This window comes from Orbilia oligospora (genome assembly GCF_000225545.1).
Source record: "Orbilia oligospora ATCC 24927 unplaced genomic scaffold scaffold00109, whole genome shotgun sequence".
Lineage (NCBI taxonomy): Eukaryota > Fungi > Ascomycota > Orbiliomycetes > Orbiliales > Orbiliaceae > Orbilia > Orbilia oligospora.
This window is the reverse complement of record NW_011645666.1, coordinates 165,219-181,485: the sequence shown is the minus strand read 5'-3', so window position 1 is coordinate 181,485 and position 16,267 is coordinate 165,219. Positions and strand designations below refer to the sequence as shown.

The 16,267-nt window shown below is 44.7% G+C and overlaps 5 protein-coding genes across 5 annotated transcripts; 3 read left to right on the top strand and 2 right to left on the bottom strand.

Moving 5' to 3' along the window:
* Positions 1–258: 258 nt before the first annotated feature.
* Positions 259–1,086, top strand: AOL_s00109g48 (uncharacterized protein; the record flags this gene model as incomplete). The annotated part of the gene is made up of 1 exon (XM_011126529.1): positions 259–1,086. The coding sequence occupies one exon, from the start codon at positions 259–261 to the stop codon at positions 1,084–1,086; it is 828 nt and encodes a 275-aa protein (XP_011124831.1).
* Positions 1,087–1,947: 861 nt separating this feature from the next.
* Positions 1,948–3,305, bottom strand: AOL_s00109g47 (uncharacterized protein; the record flags this gene model as incomplete). The annotated part of the gene is made up of 4 exons (XM_011126528.1): positions 1,948–2,277; positions 2,358–2,761; positions 2,840–2,935; positions 3,005–3,305. The coding sequence occupies 4 exons, from the start codon at positions 3,303–3,305 to the stop codon at positions 1,948–1,950; spliced, it is 1,131 nt and encodes a 376-aa protein (XP_011124830.1).
* A 522-nt stretch (positions 3,306–3,827) lies between these two features.
* Positions 3,828–6,994, bottom strand: AOL_s00109g46 (uncharacterized protein; the record flags this gene model as incomplete). The annotated part of the gene is made up of 3 exons (XM_011126527.1): positions 3,828–5,016; positions 5,393–6,428; positions 6,511–6,994. The coding sequence occupies 3 exons, from the start codon at positions 6,992–6,994 to the stop codon at positions 3,828–3,830; spliced, it is 2,709 nt and encodes a 902-aa protein (XP_011124829.1).
* A 1,230-nt stretch (positions 6,995–8,224) lies between these two features.
* AOL_s00109g45 (uncharacterized protein) lies at positions 8,225–11,176 on the top strand (the record flags this gene model as incomplete). The annotated part of the gene is made up of 5 exons (XM_011126526.1): positions 8,225–8,383; positions 8,484–8,636; positions 8,705–8,844; positions 8,907–11,051; positions 11,140–11,176. 5 exons carry the CDS (start codon positions 8,225–8,227, stop codon positions 11,174–11,176), a joined length of 2,634 nt encoding a protein of 877 aa, XP_011124828.1.
* A 2,627-nt stretch (positions 11,177–13,803) lies between these two features.
* Positions 13,804–15,811, top strand: AOL_s00109g44 (uncharacterized protein; the record flags this gene model as incomplete). Its single annotated transcript, XM_011126525.1, has 5 exons — positions 13,804–13,969; positions 14,049–14,199; positions 14,389–15,353; positions 15,423–15,586; positions 15,647–15,811. 5 exons carry the CDS (start codon positions 13,804–13,806, stop codon positions 15,809–15,811), a joined length of 1,611 nt encoding a protein of 536 aa, XP_011124827.1.
* Between the last annotated feature and the right edge of the window lie 456 nt (positions 15,812–16,267).

Sequence of the window (16,267 nt, the reverse complement as noted above, 5' to 3'; positions counted from 1 at the left end):
TATACTGTCTGTTGGTCGCCTTCTAGTTCCAGTATTCTCCCATCCAATCCAAACCAACATTCTACATTCACTTCAATATCTAGTTACTGGGTAACTACTTCAATTCTCGATTTAATTCTTTTTTATTCGATCATTCATTTAGTCACTTTCTTTTATATCTTCTAAATTTTGTTTCGTCTGGTTCACGAAACACCTTTACTTTCTCAACTTATAACACTTGACTTTATTCCACTTCATTTTAATTTCAACTTCTTCAAAATGCCTTCCTACACTAGCATCTTCGTCTGCAGCATCTTGGCCCTCGGTGCTTCCGCCCAAACCGATTACGGATACGACGCTCCTGCTCCACCAGCTGATTCCTATGGCGCCGTGACATCTGCCCCAGAATCTGTTGCAACTTCTATTGAAACTTCTATTGCAACTTCTATTGCAACTTCTATTGCAACCTCTATCGCATCTTCTGTCGCAACAACATGTACATCTTCTGTCGCAACATCTATTGAAACTTCCATTGCAACTTCTGCAGTAACATCCGCTACCTCGTCTGAAACATCCTCCGAGCCAGCCAAAGCGACTGCAGCAGCAGCAGCCTGTCCTATTAACTTCGAAAAAGGCTGCGGATTCCTTTGCAGCGGTCCAAAATTCGCTCCATCTTGTGAAACCGAATGGTTCTTCAACAAAGATACTGCAATCTGCACACCCTGCCCCGGTATTCCCGATAAATGCCCTCCAGCCCCCGAGCCATCTTGCGCTTTCGTTTGCAAGGCTCAAGGCGCTGCTGCGAGCAAGGGAGAAGCCGAAACACCATTCTGCTGGGCTAGTGATGTTACCAAGGAAGGTGAAATCGCTTGTACTCCCTGCGGTGGTGACTATGGTGACTATAATGTTGCTTCTGCGACTCCACCACCACCATCCAATGTCTCCATCTCTACTCAAACCTACGAAAATGGTACTGCCACCATTTCGACTCATCACGGAAACAACACTACTTATGCTCCTCCACCAATCTACACCTCTGGAGCCTCAACTATGACAATTGGGGCTTCTGCGATCGTCGGTTTGGCTTTGGCTTTCTTTGCTTTGTAATTAGTTAATTAATTTCCCATGTTTTCGCATTTGGTTTCGAGATCTCGCATAAGCACCGGCGCAAGGGTTGTTTTATCGTTTTGAATCGTTCTGGTTAGGGTTTTTATTTATTTATTTTATTTTAAAGAGTCATCGGTTTCAAGCAAAAGTAGATTATTAGTTCTTTAAATTTCATCTTTTATTCTTTCATAAGATATTCTCACTATAAATTTTTATTGTATCCATCATCAAGAAAGTGACTAAAATTTGGCCCAAAAAGAAACCAAACTTTTGCTTTTAAAATGCAACAAGTTTGGTGTTGTAAAAAAAAAAATTCGCCTATCTATGGCAGCCTTTGCTCCGATGCTCTGCAAGAAAACTCAAGACGAAAAAAAATTGTTGACAAGAGGGGGATTCGAACCCCCGCGGGCGAACGCCCATGAGAACACACTAACTTAGTCAGTGAAGCTTGCGCTTGAGTCTAAGAGGAAAGTTAGTAATTGTTCTGAGTGTAACTAGTCTCGAGGAACCATGTCCTGGACTGTGATGTTCCTCGAAGAGGAAGGAGATGTTAAACTTACCACACGCCATAACCACTCGGCCATCTTGCCGTCAGATTTTCTGGGCCAAAAGTTTATAGCGCCTAGGTTCGTTAATGGAAAGCTGACGGCTGCATTGGGTTTCGAATTTTATGATCCGGCCTTGCGATTTTTACAAGTTCTGGCAGGCGGGCCCACTAGCTACAGAGATCGAAAGGTTTTATAATTTAGCCTAAGTTTGCTTGAAAATTACTGATGTTGGTATAATAGGTTTGAAATTTTGAGCGCCTTCTAAGCTATCATTCAAATCCTAACTATCTAGCTAAGTCCGGGATATTATAACCTAGCTCCACGGAATACTTCTGCCCTCTTGGGCGGACTGTCTTGCTAGTTCAATCACTCGAATTCCGTCTCTACTCTGATGGGCCTTCACGAACGGCTCTTCCCCAGCCAAAATAGCCTTTGCAAGATCCGAGTAGTACTTCATATAACTGCCAGTCATACTTGGAACGCTCCCAATATACCTCTTGGTCCGGCTGTCTAAAGTTTGGAACTCAGTTACTTGCGTTTTCGTGCATAGTTTTCCCCAGATGGAAGGGTCTTCGACCCCGAACTTCGGATCTGTGCTCTCCATTCCTCCTAATAGCTGGGTTTCCTGTGAGTCTTCGCCATACTGTCGTAGCACTTGATGTTAGCGTGGTCCGAATATAAATTATCTTAGATAGAAAATAGTCAAATTCTTAGACGACCTACCTTTATGAAACTTCCATCATACCCTCGAATTAAGTATTTCAACGGCTGCTCCATCGGAGTTACCACGCTAGTCGTCACTGTAGCGATCAACTTCTTCAACTCTCCACCAAATTGAAGGATAATGACAAATGTATCATCAATATCACTGTCCGAAGGCCTGAGAGTTCTGTAAAACCCGGTCACGGAAGTTGGAGTTTGCCCAATTAATAGTAAAGCCTGGTCTATGCTATGAGATCCAAGACCATACATAATACCATCGCCGGGCTTGTATTCTCCTCCTTTCCAATTAGCTACCCAGGGTGGGAGATCTACGTCGTAATGAATAGTGACGTCGGTGAGTTGGCCAAAGACACCCTTTTGTGCAAGGTCGTGGAGGGTACGGAAGTCGGAGTCGTATCTTCTGTCTATATTTTTTTTTTTTTAAAGATTAGTGGTATTCGGGTTTAAAGTTTATGGAATCTACAAAATAGTGGGATTAATACTTTGAAAAACAGTGAGAACTTTGCCCTTTTCTTTGGCTAGAGCTATGAGTTTATCGGCTTCTGCGGCGGTAGGGGTGAAAGGTTTCTCGACCACCACTACGGGTCCCATAAATTAGCACACCAACCGCTAGTTATAACTTTAGAGCTTTTGAAATTAACTCTTACCATGTTTTCCAGCTAGAAGGGATTTTTCTGCAAACTCGAAATGTGAATCGTGATGAGTGCAAACGATCACTAAGTCGATGTTTGGATCTGCGAAGAATTCCTCTGCTGTCCTGTAGTGTTTTGCTTGGGGGTAGTCAATAGTGCAGTGTTTTCCTTTTTCTATAGAAGAGCCTGCTGGTGGAGCTTCAGCACGCTGTAAGAATGCATAGACATTTAAATCTGGGTTTGGAAGGATATATGGAAGATGAAAGCATCGTGTAGCGAAGCCGTAGCCAACGAAGCCGACATTTAATGGTGCCATAATTGCAACAAAATATGTCTATAATCTTGAAATACTTCTTTTAGATATAGAATAGAGTGAAGATGGCATGAATAATAGAAGCTGGGCTGTCTTGGGGTTATATGTGGAATACAATATTAATATATCCTGTTGGGCGGGTTTTCATTAGTCATCGCGGAGTATCGGCTGGGAGGATTCTCGGCTAGATTGTGGGTCTCTCCCCGCATTGACAAGGGATATACCTTTTACTGTTTCGACACTAGGTTAGTAGATTCTCAGTATAGGCGCACCTGCTGTGCCAGTGCTGCCCTTTGTGACGTCTGGGAACGAGACCACGTAGCTCTCATATTGGGAATATATCTCTCGGCCGTATATATCTATGGTTATTAGGTTCTCTGCTTTAGCAATACGCCAAAGGGGCCCAAGAATACGGCGGACATGGTTATAAAATAGAAGAATTCAAATATAAAGGTAATATTTGGGTCCGAGTTTGTCTTCAAAACAGATTACCGTGGTACTCTGGGGCAGACCCTTTTTTATTTCTCATGCGACTGATGCACGACTACCAACTTTACGCCGCCTTTCCTTCCCCTTATCCTTCATGACAAGATACAAAGATGCTTTTGTTGACCGGTAATGTGTAAATGAGCCTTCTAAATCATCAATTACCTCTTCGATATCCGTCAACCGAGCTTCTCGAAGGTCGTTATAAAACTCCATTAATGTCCAATCAAACGGTGGATTGGTAAATTTAGATTTTAACCACTCATCAAAGTTTTCTCGCAAATCTTCGAACCCCTTGAATTCGTATCTTTTGTACCCCTTGCCCTCAGTCGAGTTCGGGTTTATAGGGCGGCGGGATACTAACAGGAGATATTTTTCTGAGGCTGTATCCCTATTATTATGTTGCAATGGTTGTACTCTCGGTGGTGTAGGCGGAGCATTAGAAGCTATAATGCTGGGGTTTGAGTCGTCCGATTCAGGTCCGCTACCGCCGTCCGGGGGCGCTCCGGGGAACGCCATATATAGAGGTTGAAAAGGTATTAGGGTTTCAGCTTCGAGAACCTTCAGCCTTGGATGTGGAAATGATGTCGAGGATAGGCTAAGCGGCATGGGGTTTATCAATGGCATAGTGAAGCCTGTTGCGGGATCGAAGATATTGTCGGAATCTATTGATGATAGTGCTTGGTTATAGCAGTCTTCTGGTGGTAAGGACAAATCAATACCAAGTTCTGAGCTGAGAAAATGTGTGAATTCTGCAGTTTGTGTTTGTGCTTCGCTTGGAAGTGGCCAGGTGAAATGGGGCTCTGCCATTTTGCTAATTGCAGCGCTTAAACTTGTCGATATTCCTATAGTTTCATTCCAATGTTCTATGTTCTGATGCTCATAAGGAACAGAGGCACCTGACTCTAGGATATCGAACGAAGGCCCCCGTGATTGGTTCGTAGGATTTGGGTAGGAAATATATGCTCCTAGAGCGTGATCTCCGGAGATAGCGATGTTGTCTAGTTGGTTTTGTGAATTTATTGAAGCATCCTGCTCTAGTAACCCGAAGATTGGGTCAGTGTTTGATGTTGTTTGCAGAATTGGTTTAGGGTTTCTGATTTCTTCGGTGTCAGTGGCGAATTTTATCAAGCCTGTAACATTAACACTTGGGCCCATCTGACTATCGATTCTTTGGTAATCCAATAGTACATCTTCTGGCTGTGCCTCTGGTTGAGGGTTGTTCCATCTAATGCAATTAAATAATATCTCTGCTGTATAAACGTCTGTGGGGCCTCAGTCAAATCCTTGATAGTTCGTTGTGGAGAAGCGCAGCACTTACGTGGACTAGGGTACGGCCGGGGTTTCCATAGAGGGTAACAGAAGTCAAATATTTCATTCCAGCTTCTCGCTGATAGGAGACCTGGGGGAGTAATTTTATTAAAATGATTTCGCCTCAGGTGTTCTATAACAGGTTGAAGCCGAGAAAGTTAGTATTCTACCTTTATTAAGACGGTTGTCGATTTATATGGGCAGTTCATCTGCTACAAATAGCCAAGAAACCAGGTAGAGGCTACCTGCAGCTATGATAGGTATGGAACTAATATTCAACGAAATTTACTTACTTGACACCAGACAAATCCCTTCTTCCAATAGCTACACAACGAAGATAAAGTGAAGGTTCACCCTTTGCGAACGGACAAGCTAGTTGGCCACTTAACGCCTTTTCTGGATTTTTCTTCCGCCGTTTGGTGGGTGGCTTGTCCCCATCGTCGTCTCCCTTGTCGTCTCTCTTCATTCCTTGATGCTTCCCAGTATCTCGGGATTTCTCTAAAGTCGTCCTCCCATCCCTTTGTAAGCTGGCTGACGGAGTGTGCTCATCGCTCTCAGGTGCACCGTTTCCTTTACCACTAGGAGTTTGGGTGGTATCATCGTTATCAACCGCGGTGGACTCTTCGGAGCCTCCAAACTCAAGGATTGAACTAGATATAGAAGATTCGCGGCCCAAGCGGCATGCAGCTTCACGCCAGGTAAGTAGTTGTAGCAGAAGGAGTATCATTTTTAGTTTCGAAGCTCTTTCAGACAGGAACGCCGAGTCGTAGTCGTCCTCTGCAATACCGGGAACTTCATGGGAATGTTTCAACGGGAGGGCCCGGGGCCGAAAAAGCTGGAATTTAGCAGGAGGGCAGTTCGACTCAATGGCAGTCATGAGCTGCCGGGATTTGATAGGTTCCTTCTCCCTCATTTCGCGAAAAGATACCACAGCTTCTTGGATCTGTTCCCTATTGTTAGGAAATACTGTCCCTGAAGGATGCCATATAGCATCCCGAGGGCCTAGTTTACCCCAGATAAGTCCGGATAGAACCCCCAGGTTTCTAGGAACAGAAAACGCCTTTTCTGTCTGATGCGCTGGTGGATCTAGGGCATGAGACTCAACAGTCTCAACAATACGCGGTGAGAGTTTAATGTGTCTGGGTACGAGACCAGATGAGAGCACTTCAGACTTTACAGATGGGGGATGCGAGATATTGATGCTTCCCGCAACAGTATCTAGGGAATCCTTTGCTAAGTCAGGGTCGACGACTAAAGTTTGGTCTCCAAGTTCTGGGTTGGCCAACGAGACCAGGTTGGCCTCGTCACAGGACTTCTCATCCCGAGCTTCTAGCTAGGCGTTAGCTGAGACTTAAGCGAAATTCTCTATTCGCAATTTGAAAAGAAGATTTAAACTAAATTATAAACTCACCTATAAGAGGAGACTGTGTTTTTTCGAGGCAATGGGTGGCTCCGTCTAGAGCGTATTCATTCGATATCAAGTTTGATTTCTTGAGTTTAAGTGCAAGTCTTTGAATTGTCGATCGACGTCGCAAAACCTCATCCATTTTTCCCACCTCTTTGTACTTTTCCATAAATTGTTGGTTGCTATTTCCTTTTTTTCGTGGGTTTAGGATCATAGACAGACGCCGGCTCCCCGAATCCCAGTCTCGTACGAGACTGCTCGAATCCACCGTTATCAGCGTGACTTTATCCTCAACACCAAGCCCCGATGATTGATCTAGTTGTCCCTTTTCCAAGGCTCCCACATTACCCTTGCTTTTCATAGCCTTAGTCCTCGGCCCATCATCTTCAGGTGGGGTTGGAAAAGCGTGCAGACTCTGATCGAAACCCGGTGGTGACTGTAGTTCCCGACCTGTCGTCTTGTATGTTGGTAGTTTAGAAGATTCGTCCATGGTCTTCCTATGACAATATTCATTCAACCGTTTATTAGTCTCCGGTCTTCAAACTAGATCTGTCAATATGTATACGTACTAGATTCTAAATTACGAAACCTTGTTTTATAATTAGGTTAGGCTTTAGCTTTGCGTTGTATTGATGTTGCACAGCTGTGACTATTTCTGTTGATATAGATTTTGGAAAACAGTTTTTATATTCAAGGAGGTAAATTAGATATCGATCTTTGGTAACATGACCAATACAAGAAAAAAACATATACAAGTATTTCAAAGAAAAGAATAGGGAAATACTCGACCACCCAGTGTGCAAGTAAGCTACCCTTTTATGGGCGCCATTAATTCATAGCCTCCCGCGAGAGAACCCTTCTAACTTGGCATGAAACCCATCGCCCGGTGCGAGCCAGACATGGGTTTGCGATCTTGGCGTGCATGTTACACAGAACACGATAGAGCCAGCTGGTCATGGTCTTCAGGAATGTACCCAAGTGTAAGTACCATCAATGTACTCCTCTGAAGATTTGTATTAAATTAAATGGTCTTTCTTCTAAGGTGTACATGCAGTAACCACTACTGGGACTGAACAAAGTACCTAGAGGTACCTGGCCTGGGTGTTGACAGCATCGTGACATTGCATCAACGCGTTGACAGAGCCTTAGATCCACGAGCGAACGAATATCTTCATAAAAAAAAGCCCACCAAGAACCTAAATCACGAAATACTCCGTCAAATTTCATGATTCGAGTTTTTCTAGAATCGCTGGAATCTGACGATTCGAAATATGCTATTTTCAGGTCGACTGGATGATTCGTTCTTGCTAAACGTGAAACCAGTGAAAAGGATTCCACTGGGTCCTTGGCATTTTTTGATTTTGAGCTTCAAAATGGTCACCTGAGCCGTTGATCATCCCTGGGCTGCAAAGCCGGTTGCTGTGATGGGAACAGCAGCTCTTGCAGAAACTCTGCAAAGGCTTCCTTGCTGCAGTCTCGTAGAATCATATAGAATCATAAAAACGTGTTGCTCACGATAATTACAACAAAGAGTCACGTGTCAGGACCCTTGCTGCCCCACGTCCCTCGCAAAGGCGGCGCCAACGCGTGTGTCTGTGCTCTCTTGCAAGCCTGCAAGAATTGTGGGTAGCTCTCAACCTCACCTTCCAGCATTTCCCTTCATCCCTACCTACCTTCCACCACACCTTCAGCTTAAGCTATCCCGCCTCGCCTACCAATCATGGCGACTCAAACGACTACAATACCCGATCAGCAGATCGAAGATCGAGTGCGAGTCTTCAGTGACTTCCTTGATCCCCCCGCTAGCGTCCCTAATGCCGATAGACGTTACACGCAGGCCGTTCGTGAGATGCTGAATAAAGGGCAACGAAGGTTGATTGTAAGATACTATAGCTCTTCTTTAGCTTCGCTAAGAATCCTGGAATCCAATTGATTAGGGTTTTTGGTGTTTTTTTAAGTTAACATTTAAGCTTCTGTAGATATCACTCGACGATATTCGAAATCACAATGCCAAGCTTGCGAAGGGAATTCTAGAAGCACCGTTCAGCCATATCGAACCGTTGACCAGGGCTGTTAGTGAAGTCTCGCTATCCCTAGCTGAAGCTGGGAAACATAATGTCGACAAGGATACCGTACGATTACACTTCCAAATATATAAACTATACTAGAAGGCCGGGTCTAATAAGGAAATTAATGATAGGATTTTCATGTTGGACTGAACGGTAACTTTGGCGACCATGCTGTCAGTCCGCGTACCCTGGGTTCTGCCCACCTCAATCGGATGATATGTCTCGAGGGTATCGTCACCAAATGCTCGCTAGTGCGACCTAAGGTTAAAAAGTGCGATAAGCTCTAGTCCATTCTGTATGTCGATAATAAGATAACTAACGCGTTTACACCAGATCCGTCCACTACAATGAAAGGAAGGAACTTTTCCACGCAAGGGAATACCGCGATCAAACGATGACAACCCATGCGCCAACCGCCTCAAACGTCTACCCCACCGAAGATGAAGAAGGAAACCCCCTCGTCACCGAATATGGCTACTGTGTTTATCAAGATCACCAAACGATCTCGATACAGGAAATGCCAGAACGTGCTCCTGCTGGCCAACTTCCTCGTAGCGTCGATGTGATCATGGACGACGACCTCGTCGATCGTGTCAAACCTGGTGACCGTATACAACTTGTTGGAGTATATAGATCGCTCGGAAATCGTAACCAGGGCTCTGGTAGCTCTACGTTTCGTACCTTGATCATCGCCAACAATATTGTTCTACTTTCTTCGAAAGCTGGTGGCGGGATTGCACAGGCAACTATTACGATGGCGGATATCAGGAACTTTAATGCTTTAGCGAGGAAGAAGAACGTCTTTGAGGTATTAAGTCAGAGTCTTGCTCCTAGTATCTACGGCCACGATTACATCAAAAAGGCTGTGCTATTGATGTTACTCGGTGGTATGGAAAAAAACTTGGAGAACGGAACACATTTGAGAGGTGATATTAACATCCTGATGGTCGGTGATCCATCTACTGCAAAGTCGCAAATTCTTCGATTTGTCTTGAATACTGCGCCACTAGCCATTGCTACTACAGGAAGAGGATCTTCAGGTGTCGGTTTAACAGCTGCAGTTACTTCAGACAAAGAAACCGGCGAAAGAAGACTTGAAGCCGGTGCCATGGTTCTCGCCGACCGTGGTGTCGTATGTATCGACGAATTCGACAAGATGAGTGATATCGATCGAGTCGCTATTCACGAAGTTATGGAACAGCAAACTGTTACCATCGCGAAAGCTGGAATTCATACCAGTTTGAACGCAAGATGTAGTGTTGTTGCAGCTGCTAATCCTATATACGGACAATACGATCCGCATAAAGATCCACACCGAAATATCGCGCTACCAGATTCGTTGCTTTCACGTTTTGATCTGCTGTTCGTGGTAACGGACGATATTGAAGACCAAAGAGACGTGTTCATATCCGAACACGTGCTCCGCATGCATCGATATCGAAAACCGGGAACAGAAGAAGGTGCACCGGTGAGGGAAGGCCAAACACAGCATTTGGGTGTCGGAACGGAGGAAACTCAGGAAGATGGACCGACGCCAATGTACGAAAAATTCAACGTGATGCTTCACGGTGGTGCGAAAGTTACGACCAAACGAGGGAAATCGAGGGATACACAGATTCTAACGATTCCCTTCGTTAAGAAATTTATCCAATACGCCAAGAGCCGTATTCAACCTGTACTGACGGTTGGTGCATCGAATTACATTACCATGACCTACTCGGCTTTGAGAAATGATGAAGTGGAGAGTAATCAGCGAAAGACGTCGCCTATGACCGCCCGTACGCTCGAGACGTTGATTCGTTTGTCTACTGCTCATGCGAAAGCTAGGCTTTCGAAGAGGGTCGAGGAGCAGGATGCGAGAGCTGCTGAGGAGATTTTGAGGTACGCATTGTTCAAGGAAATTGTACAAAATGAGAGGAAGAATAAGAGACGGAAGACGGATAATGATGGGGAAGAGGATTCGGATGACGATTCGGATGATGATGGGGAGATCGATGCTGCTGCGCCACCGGGGCCTAGGAGACGGACGACGAAGACTAGTCAGAGGACCGAGTTGATAGAAGACGATGAGGACGAAGAGATGGGAGATGACGACGATGATGATGACACGCAGCCGACTGTTACAACAACCTCTACGAAGAAAGGAAGAGGTAGACCAAAGAAGGGTACTCAACAAACCGAAGAATCGCAGGAATCGTGGGCATCATCGCAGCCGGGAAGTCAGCTATTACAGGATACAAGTTCCGCGGCGACGGGAGCGGAGAGCTCGGGACCCGTTGAACTTTCTGCAGCACGACTTGCGATTTTCAGAGCGACGCTTGGAGGGTTGATCAACACGGACTTGTTCGTTGAAGAGGCGGCATTAGTTGGATTATTGATTGCAAGGGTTAATGCGAACCTGCCTCGTGGTAACGCCGCGTTTAACCAGGAGGAGGCTATGGCTGCTTTGAGGAGAATGGAGACAGATAATCAAGTCATGTGAGTCCACATATTTTCCTCCCTTTTTCCGTAGGGGATTTTTCTTTTGGTTGAGAGTAATTTTTTGGCTAATAATCATTTCGTTTAGGTTTGGTGACGATGATAAGGTCTACTACATCCCATAGTGAGGGAAGTGTAGATATAGTGGGTCTCATTTCTCGGCGAGAGTTACATTCTCTATCGAATACCTGGCATAGAATTCTCGAGTCTCCTCGATTTAGATGCAGAGGAGGCTGGGTGATAGACAAAATATTATTGCATATAATTCGAGTAGAATGGATTATATATTTTATCGAAATAATAGCCACCGAAAGAGAGCACCGAAAAATGCTTGACGTTCGAAAACGCTGTGTGCGTGCGTGTATAACCGTGCGACGAAAGAACAAACAAAATTAATTCCTTAGATAATCCGCCCTGCAGGTAGATATACTACGTAAGGTAGGTACCTGTGAAAAAGTACCGCCGGTGTCAAAATAAGCTTAAATAGAAATAATTCGCAAATGCCGAGACGGGGTGGTCAGCAAGGACCGTTTATTGGGGTCGCCTAGAAAAAATCCAAACATTCTAGAAATTTTTAAAAAAATCGGTTAAAGGAGACGAAGAAGAAGAAGAAGAAACCGACCTCTCTTTTTTAAGATTTCCTATTCGTTTCTTGGTTTCCCGTCGCACGGGGCGAATATCGGTTGGTACCTTGCATGAGATGTGTCGCTTCTTTGTTGGCACGAGATCAAGCTTGGTCGATCTGGCCGCCACCCAGAATTATAATTATAAGTAGGTAAGTACCTAGGTACTTAAGTACACAACCACGTTCGTCTCCTCTTCTTGAAGCTTTGTTCTGGAAGCCCGTTTAAATAACAAAGGCTATCAATTAACAGCTCAATTATTACCAAGAAATCAGAACAAGGTCATCTCGCTCGTTCGCTCGTTCGCCCTTGGTATGTAAGTAAAATACATAGCACAATAGCTAGGACCACGCCAGACCAAGCTCAAATGTCTTTGATCTGCCGGGAATACCGGTAACCGATTGGACTACAGCCAACCGGGTTTAGTGGGACTGGGGACATCAAAAAAGCTTGGCCCTTGCTTGCGTGCCATTGCTTTGGGTTTTTTTGCGACCGCTGTTCTCTTTTCGGCAAAAAACGTAATTTTAATTTTCACAGCTTCTTTCGTTTTTTTTTCTTCTCGTTCTTTCGGGCGTCCGCTCTGCGAAGCACCGTTTTTGTTGACCGGGGGGGTACAAGGGACACTGCAATATGGCCAATTGATTATGAACAATCGAAGGGAAAAGAGCTCGTACGGGGCAGTTTGGAGCCGAAGAGGTCCGTAGAAGGTAGGCTTAGAGGGTATGTACGTAGTATGTCGAGGAGGAAAGAGGGGGTATCCTCAATAGATATCATCTCGAGGTCAATCGGTTTGGTTTGGCTTGGTTTGATCAATTGATCTGATCATGAGGTTTGGACCGCCGGCCGCCTAATTCATGTATGAGCCCGAGCTAATGCCGTCGACGGGCCGGGCACGATCGCAGCTTCTGTTCCTAGCCAATTGATGACAAAACCGAATAAGGGATTCCGATGACTGGCTGGCCGTGATGGTAGTTGGAGAATTTCCGTAGATTGCAAATTTACCAACCTCGTCTGGCTCTCTCCACCATGCAGCGCAGGGTACGGTACCCGTACATTATCGTAGCTTAGCGTAACGTAGCTCGTATAGACGATTCCCTGGATGATGTTCGAATGACCTGATATGAATCTGATATACATACTTAGTAGTAGTAGTAGCAGTAATATGCCCTTGCAATGCGAGATGGATGTTATGTAGCCTAAAAACTGGCTGGTCCCCATTCCTCTCAACCACAACTACCTTCCCTTCTTCCTTCTCTTCTTCCTTTTAACCTCTTCTTCTTCCTCCTACTACTCCTCTTCTAATTCTTTTTCTATTCTAACCTCTTCTCCCTCTGCATTCATCATCTACACTCGTTAGTCTTGCGACCGTCGAGTAGTCCTTTATTATAATATCCCAAGTGATAGTATAGTACTTACATACCCTGGCTGCATTGAAGGTAAGCCTTTTTTTTTTTTTTTAAACTCCCAACGACTTGCTCTTTTCTCTTTGGCGATCCGATTTAAGCCTTTTTTTTTTCTTCGCTGTCAAAAAAGTAAAAAAAAAGTAAAACCCAGAAAAAAAATATTCAGAGAAACAATTACACACGAAAAGGCATTACTAAGAACCAAACAGGCGCCCTTTTTCGGATGTTGGTGCCTGTTATCTTCCTGTCTTGTCCCTGTCCCTTCCTGTAGTTCTGGTTCTGGTTCTGGTTCTGGTTCTGGTTCTGCGCTGTTATTTCCATTGCATTATTAAAGAAAACCCACCATCAATTGGGATCTCTTCCCGCCCCTTTCCTTCCAATCTTCTCATCTTCATCACAAAATTCCTACCTTGGTCGGTTCGATTATACTGTAGAACTTCCCAGTGTTTTTCCGGTAGTTGATATCTCATCTACATTTCCACTCTTCTTTGCTTTTGTGTTATCCTCTTTTTTTCCTTTTCTTTTCCTTCTTGCTTTCGCGACTCGCAGGTATCTAGGGCCCTAGTTCACTTTACACGAGAAAAAAAAAACACCACCCTTTCCCTCTCTCAAAATCCACTTATCAGCCGAAATCTCAATAATTAGTCTCATATCAAACACAATTAGCTAACAGTTATCTTTCTCATGCAGACAACGAATCTAGTTGCAATAGAAAAATAATTCACAATGGAGGCACCGGCTTCCTCAGCAGAATTTATTGCTGCTGCGCCCTCGCAGACAACTATCAACAATGCGCCTCTCGCAGCAACCGCCATCAACAACATCCTCCAGGGAGCTTCCGTATGGTCGGTTGCTTTGACTTTGTTTGCTGCCTGTCTCATCTATGATCAAGGTAACACGATTTCCACATTTCTTGCATGAGACGATATACGAGGGAATTTATTGATACTAACGGTCGACGAAATCAATAGTGATGTACATCTGGCGCAAGGGAAATATTGCTGGTTCTATGTTCAAGATACCATTCATGGGTCCTTTCTTGGAATCTGTTTATCCGAAATTTGAGGCGTATCATGCCAAGTGGTACTCTGGGCCTCTTAGCTGTGTGTCGGTTTTCCACAAGTACGTATTTATATATATACAATAGCTCTCAAAAATATGTGAAGTCTGAAGACAACCAAGGAATCCCTCCAATTCCTGTGAAAAGGATGTCCAAACCACAAGACTACTCTATAGCTATAAACCCTAGCTTCTTTGTTGGGAAATAGCGGCGCAGATTCGGAAACTGTTGGCTAACTGAACCACGTCTAGATTCGTCGTTCTCGCATCTACCCGAGACCTTGCCCGAAAGTGCCTCAACTCGCCTAGCTTCGCTCGCCCGTGCGTCGTTGATATCGCCATCAAGCTTCTCCGTCCCACCAACTTTGTCTTCCTCGATGGAAAACGCCATGCTGATTTCCGAAAGGGTCTCAATGGCCTTTTCACCCGTCGTGCTATGGAGTCTTATCTCCCGGGTCAAGAAGCCATCTATGATAGATACTTCAAGCGATGGGTCGAGCTCAGCCAAACTGGCAAGCCACAGCCGTTCATGCCCGAATTCCGTGATATCAATGTCGCCCTTTCCTGCATGACTTTCTGCGGAAACTACATTTCCGCTCAACAAGTCGCTATCATCACTGAAAACTACGTTAATATTACCGCTGCCTTGGATCTTGTCAACTTCCCCATTATCATCCCGTTCACTCGTACCTGGTATGGCAAGAAGTCGGCTGATTTCGTCCTTGCTACCTTCGAAGACTGTGCCCAGCAAGCCAAGGATTTCATGGCGGTGAAGGGGGCCGTCCCAATGTGTATCCTCGACCACTGGGTTAAATCTATGATGGACGCTAGGGAATGGGAACGTCGTGTTGAGGCCGGTGAAGTTGAAATGAAGTCCCCAGGTGCCCCATCTATCATCCGTGATTTCACCAACAAGGAAATCAGCGAGGCCATGTTTGCTTTCTTGTTCGCTTCCCAGGATGCCACTTCTAGCGCCACCACTTGGATGTTCCAGCTTCTCGCCGATCGCCCCGAGGTTTTGGCCAAGGTCAGGGAAGAGCAGATGAGAGTTCGTGAAGGTGACATTTTCAAGCCAACTACCATGGATCTTTTGGACAATATGCCATACACCAGGGCCATGGTTAAGGAGACTTTGAGATACCGACCTCCAGTTTTGATGGTTCCTTATGAGGTTAAGAAGGATTTCCCGGTCACTGATACCTACACTGTTCCAAAAGGTAAAACTTTTATTACCACCAAAATATACCCCAGTCACTAAAGCAAGATTCTAACTTTCTGTCAAACAGGCTCTATGGTTGTCCCAACTTTGTACCCCGCTCTTCACGACCCTGAAGTTTACCCAGAACCTGGTACCTGGAAGCCGGAACGCTGGATCGATGGCGATGCTGAGAAGCAGACCAAGAACTGGCTCGTTTTCGGAACTGGTCCTCACTACTGCCTTGGTCAACACGTAAGTCGATTCCCCGGGGGAAATCAAGCCATTGAAATTTACTAACGAATGTTTATATAGTACGCTATCTGCAACTTGATGTTTATGGCTGCCAAGGCCGCTCTTCATCTCAACTGGGATCATTACCCAACAGCAGACTCGGAAAAGATCAAGATCTTTGCTACTATCTTCCCTGAGGATGACTGCCATTTGGTCTTCACACCCCGATCCGAGCTTTACGCTTAAGCTTGATGAATGAATGAGCATTTGTTTTTATTTTATTTTTTTAATGTTTTGATTCCCCCCCAACTGGCTTTTTCTTCTTCTTCTGAGATACCGCTTTTAAAACATTTACTCCCAACCTTTTTTTTTTTTAACTTACCCACCTTCTTCCCAAGAAGCACGCTATGGCTAGCGGTCGGACTACTATCAATCATTTATGAGGAGGTGGACGGCTACTTCTTTTTTAATTCACGAATAAGCAGCAATTTGGTTTGAACCCACACTATCGACAAATAGACAAGTCCGATAGAATGAAGGAACACGAAAAAGCAAACTTGCTTTTTGTATTGATACCTTTTGCAATTAAGCGACTTCTTTTTTTCCTTCTTTCTTTTTTCTTCTTTCCCATTCCCCCATTCCTCTTTTCCTACCTGCGGTTTCTGGTTTTAACGTTTTATTTCTCTTTCTTCCTTAGCAATT